This window comes from Pyrus communis, chromosome 15 (assembly GCF_041283825.1).
Source record: "Pyrus communis isolate YQ-2024b chromosome 15, ASM4128382v1, whole genome shotgun sequence".
NCBI classification, from domain to species: Eukaryota; Viridiplantae; Streptophyta; class Magnoliopsida; order Rosales; family Rosaceae; genus Pyrus; species Pyrus communis.
Window position 1 is genome coordinate 18,387,949 of NC_142579.1, and position 5,650 is coordinate 18,393,598.

Sequence of the window (5,650 nt, forward strand, 5' to 3'; positions counted from 1 at the left end):
ACGCATCCTAGACTTCCTTAGAAACACTACCACAGCCCCGCCGCCCACACGCACGTCGCCTCTCCAACAGCGTTAAGGTATGAAATAGGCTTAAGGGAAGGTTTGTCGCCAACGACGATGGTGGTGGAGATAGGTTTGGAGGCGGCGGAGGAAGGGTTTTAGGTTTTTTTTTATTTTTTTTTCATGAGAATTATCACCCAGTTTTAATATGCAAAAATCAAAATTGCAATCATCACCCAATTTATCTCTCTAAACCCTACTGATGGTGACCTAGACCCTCCGGGGAATGTCTAGGTCACAACCTTGCGGGGAATGTCTTACACAACACTCGAAACTGGGAGCGCACCCTCTAATTCTAGGTGCCACGTCATAGGTAAAGTGCTGTTTTAAAACGCATGTATGAATGTGTTGCAAAATTATCACTTTAGTACCAGTTCGAGATGAATAAAACTTGATTGAAAACTAAGAACTTCAAAGTATTAAACTGAGAATTACCCTATTATCTATTTGATTCATTGTGAGTATGTTGCTTTTCTATAAAAGGTGAAGTTGAGTTCTAATGAATATTTATATTTTTTTAATACACTCATTTGTTTTTAAAAGTGACGTTTTATATCCTTCACACACACATTTTCTCTCACAAAATGACCACCACCTACTCATTGCAACCACTAACCTTACACCACCATCACCACCGCAATCACAACCACCATTGTTGCAACCCCCACCACAACAGTTGCCACCGTTGCTGACATCAACCCGTCCACCATTACTACATCTACACCCCCAACTAGCACACCCCGATACATTTGCACAACCACCATACTGTCTCACCATTATCATTACATCAGCACCACCATTGCTACACCGCCATCGCATCATCGCCGCTTCTCCACCGTATATTTTCATTTATACATATTTATAGAACTTTTTTTTATGGCAGTGCCATGGTCCATGGCAAAAGAAATAAGTTGTCCACCGAACTTTTTAAATTGAAAAAGCGAAGAAGCATGGATGGAAGGGAAAAGGTAGGGCACAATGATTATTTTCTCCATTACAGGAAATTCTACCTCCTAAAGTTTTATCCCGAGAATTCATTTTTACAGCTGAAATTTTAATTACGACACAATCATATTCCCGCACGGTTTGGCAAGGAAATACCTTCGTTTCCTCTCTCTGTCTCTGTCTGTTTGTCTCTCTCTCTCTCTCTCTCTCTCTCTCCCTCCCTTGCCTTCATCCTGCAGTTGCTCTCCAACTTCCACTTTTGCACAATGGAGATCACAGTACATTAATTTATACACAACCCCACTTTCTTGGATTGTAGTGTTGATGCTTTAGCTCCACTGATCAGTACAGTACCACTGAAGTGAAGGTGCTTGCTCATCGGAGAAGAAGCTACAGGCCTCCTCACTGCTAAAGAAATTGTGCTCCTCTACCTTCACCAAAGGCTGGTAGTTCTTCTGGAACGGAAAGCAATTCATCGACGATGACGACGGCGAGGAGGACGAGGAGCAGTTGAATTTGAGTGAAGTGGAAGCCGGAGACTTGATGAGCTGATGGTTTTGGAGGATGCCAGATGAAGACATAGTCAAGTTTGGACTGTTATCTTCGTTCAAGATCGCACTCGAGTCACTGTCCGAAGAGCCATCTTTGAAATCTGGGAACAATGAGACGGCTTCTAGTACTCCACTTGTGTTGTTGAAGCTCTCAAAGTTGAGCTCTTTACACTCTGTTTCTGGAACAGAGGATTCCGGAGGTGGTGGCGGTGACTGGCTCTGCTCCCGAACCACTTTGTAACTCTGATCTTTTCCCAAGAGTTGCTCTTCTTTCACAGTGGGATTCTTGCTGGCTGCGTTATCTTCTTGCAACTTTGCTTTCAATTGCTTTATCTGCAAGACAAGAAATAAAAAGTTGATCCAAGATTTAGATCGTGATTAGCATCGCGACATATCATGTTATGGGGTCAAACTGTAGATCTAAACCACATACTAAAGTGAAAACACACATAATTCGAGGTTGGACACAAAACTTGACATATCAATCTGTTGACAATCGAACATTTACTTGTATAAGATGAACTTTAATTACGAAAGCTTATTAACCATGGTTAACATATTAAGTCTCAAACTGTTTGACAAGAGAACATTCACAGCGACAGAGTTGTGGATCATGTATATATATACCTCCTTGAGAAGGGCTTCATTGTCATGTTGAAGGGTATCGTAGTTCCGCTTGACAGTGTCGTAATTGGCTTTGAGAACGCCATAATCGCGCTCCAATTGTTTGGTTTTCCAACGAGCACGGCGGTTCTGGAACCACACGGCGACTTGTCTTGGTTGGAGGCCTAGTTCTTGGGCAAGCTTCACCTTTCTTTCAGGTTCAAGCTTGTTCTCCACCTCAAAGTTTTTCTCTAAGGCCTTCACTTGTTCAACGCTCAATCTCCTCTTCTTCTCGGAAACGTGGCCGGCTTCTTCGACACACCCTTCCTCATCTAAGCCATCCAACATGGACTGGAATTCTCTGCTGTAAACATGGTTGTTTCTCGGACTGTGCTCCTCTGCAAACAAAAAGCCAATCAAATCAAAGTTTTTCCAAAAATTTGACAACCACCACCGTAAAGCCAATTGGTAATACAAAAAGTAGTACATATGTCCCTTCTTTTCCCGACGTGGAATTCTATATAGATATAGATATGTAGGCTTGAAATTAAAATTCCCAAACAGTAAAAAGAACACTACAAAACATGGATTGAATTCAACAACCAACATGATGAACATAAAGGAGCAACGGTGCGTCATGATCTCAAAGGTCATGTTTTTTCTAGGTGCTCGATCATGAAAAAGGTAACAAACAAAAGAAAATGTCTAAATCTTGGGGAAATTCAAATAAATAAAATGTATATTTTATTAAAATTGAAACTAAAATTCAAAAGTTAACCTGTTGTTGGGCAGATGGAAATCATAGCACCAAAGGAATCTGAGCTTCCAAGCCTCTTCATGATTAGCGACCGAGCTAAAACAGGTTTAACACCAGATCTTAACAGATCAAGAGATTAAACCATTCAAAGCTCCTTTCTTTTTCTTTTCTTTTCTTTTTTTTTTGTTAATGTTTTTGCTGTTTCTTGTTTATGTTTTCCAGTGGATCCTTTAATTTAGAGGAAGCAAAGGAAGATGGAGCACAAGTACTGCTATGTCTGAAACAACTAGACAAACTCGTGTACAGCTATACAACAACCTACTTCCTCTCTCTGCTGCCTCATGATCCTTCTCTTTCAATCCCACTTCTTCTCTTCCTCCCTCAGTACCCATCAAAATTATACAAAACCCAAAATCCCACACAACCCAGAAAACAAAACCCAACAAGTTATCCCAAAATTGTACCCAATGGACAAGTAAATCAACCAACTAATACACACTCTCTCTTACTCTCTCCCCCTCACTACATCATTACTTAATCAACTAAGCATAGTCTGTGACTGTTCATCTACCACAATGGGAAATAATCAGAGACTTGGAGAGAGAGGGCGAGAGAGAGAGAGAGAGAGTGAAGGATTTCACAACCCAGGAGGGCTGTCACACTCTCTCTCTTTAAATAAACCAACTTGGGTTAGATATTGGGTTAGAATCTGACTGGGGTTAGGTACCCTACGGACTGACACACTGCACAAAGTTGCAAATGAAATGAACGTAAATTCCATCCAAATGCAATTTCTTCTCACCGGCTATAGCCCGTAGCCTTTCCGGTTCATGGCAGATATAACATTTAATATGAATTTTATATCGAGTTTGTACGGCTCAGCGTCTAACGGCTCGGCTTTAATTTAGCTGGAGCCAGACTCGGGTGGCGTCAGCGTATCATGGGCAGTCACTACGTCGTGGTCGGTGCGATTAATCCTCCATAAAAATGGTCCAATCCACTGCTCCTCCGGCTTCTGTTTTCTGTTTTCTGTTTTCTCTCTCTCATCACTACAGTAGTTGTAATCATAAGTAGTATGGGCCGGAATAATATAGGTAGGTCTGGCAAACGGGTCGTGTCTATCGTGTTCGTATCGTTTTCGTGTAACACCTGTTATCTTAACGGGTCGTGTCGTGTCACACCCGTTATCTTAACGGGTCCTTAACAGGTCGTGTCACTTTGGGTAAAGTGACCTGACCCGTTATGACCCGTTAAGAAAAAAATATATTTTTAAAAAATTTGCACATACCACACATTGCCACATAACTATTACTTCAAAACATTAAAACATGAAATGGACGGCTGAGATAATGTGTTGAGCTGAGTTAATGAGAGAGAAGAGAAGAGTAATAGCCTACACAATGGACGGCTGAGATTAAATCTTAGCCGATCCAATGGTTATCAATTTTTTAAATTTAATAAAATATATATATATATATATAATTATGAAATGGACGGCTGAGATTTAATCTCAACCGACCCAATGATCACCAATTTTTAAATTTAATTTAATATATATAATTATTATAGTTTTTACTTTTTAGGGATATAAAATTGTTAAATTAATGTATATAATTATTAATATTATAGTTGATTCATACTTTTATTAAGTATATAAATTATAACATAAGATTTTGTGATATCCACATCCACTAGTGTAAATATTTTAAATTGAAGATCAAATTCATTCTTTGTATTCATATAGCGTCAAGGAGTGTATCTGTAAAAATTCATCAAAATCAGAGTTAAAATAACCGTTAAATCTTGATTTTTCGTTTATAACCGTCGAAAAACTTTGTCCCGTTACTTGATCTCTGAATGTTTTTTTTTTTTGTGATTTTTTGCTGATGTGATCTCCAAGCATATACAAACAATTTTGACGGTTTGGATCGTTGAAATTAGTTTTGGAGAATTCGTATCCCATCAAAACGATAGATTGACTAACACTTAGAGTTTATTTATACTTTCATTAAGTATAACATAATATTTTATGGTATCCACTTGTGTAAATATTTTAAATTGAAGATCGAATTCATTCATTGTATTCATAGAGGGTCAAGGAGTGTAGCTGTAAAAAATCATCAAAATCGGAGTTAAAATAACTGTTAAATCTTGATTTTTCGTTTATAACCGTTGAAAAGCTTTGTCTCGTTACTTGATCTCTGAATGTTTATTTTTTGTGATTTTTTGCTTATGTGATCTCCAAGCATAAACAAACAAGTTTGACGGTTTGGATCGTTGAAATTAGTTTTGGAGAATTCGTATCCCATCAAAACGATAGATTGACTAACACTTAGAGTTTATTTGTGCTTTCATTAAGTATAACATAAGATTTTGTTGTATCCACTTGTGTAAATATTTTAAATTGAAGATCGAATTCATTCATTGTATTCATATAGGGTCAAGGAGTGTAGTTATAAAAAATCATCAAAATCGGAGTTAAAATAACCGTTAAATCGTGATTTTTCGTTTATAACCGTTGAAAAGCTTTGTCCCATTACTTGATCTCTGAATGTTTGTTTTTTGTGATTTTTTGCTGATGTGATCTCCAAGCATATACAAACAAGTTTGACGGTTTGGATCGTTGAAATTAGTTTTGGAGAATTCGTATCCCATCAAAACGATAGATTGACTAACACTTACAGTTTATTTATACTTTCATTAAGTATAACATAAGATTTTGTGGTATCCACTT

The 5,650-nt window shown here is 38.1% G+C and overlaps 1 protein-coding gene across 1 annotated transcript; it reads right to left on the reverse strand.

The window, feature by feature from the left end:
• Positions 1 to 1,015: 1,015 nt before the first annotated feature.
• Positions 1,016 to 3,738, reverse strand: LOC137735487 (homeobox-leucine zipper protein ATHB-6). The gene is made up of 3 exons (XM_068474922.2): positions 2,938 to 3,738; positions 2,184 to 2,557; positions 1,016 to 1,889 (listed from the first exon to the last, which is right to left on the reverse strand). Exons 1-3 carry the CDS (start codon positions 2,996 to 2,998, stop codon positions 1,335 to 1,337), a joined length of 990 nt encoding a protein of 329 aa, XP_068331023.2. The 5' UTR covers positions 2,999 to 3,738; the 3' UTR covers positions 1,016 to 1,334.
• Positions 3,739 to 5,650: the final 1,912 nt, after the last annotated feature.

Bases quoted from the DNA above. Each gene is read 5' to 3' on its own strand.
- LOC137735487 (XM_068474922.2), bottom strand. From the start codon at position 2,998: ATGAAGAGGCTTGGAAGCTCAGATTCCTTTGGTGCTATGATTTCCATC. The intron at 2,558-2,937 runs GTTAACTTTTGA...TTTTGTTTGCAG, and splicing joins TTCCATCTGCCCAACAACAG to AGGAGCACAGTCCGAGAAAC. The intron at 1,890-2,183 runs GTATATATATAC...CTTGTCTTGCAG, and splicing joins ATGAAGCCCTTCTCAAGGAG to ATAAAGCAATTGAAAGCAAA.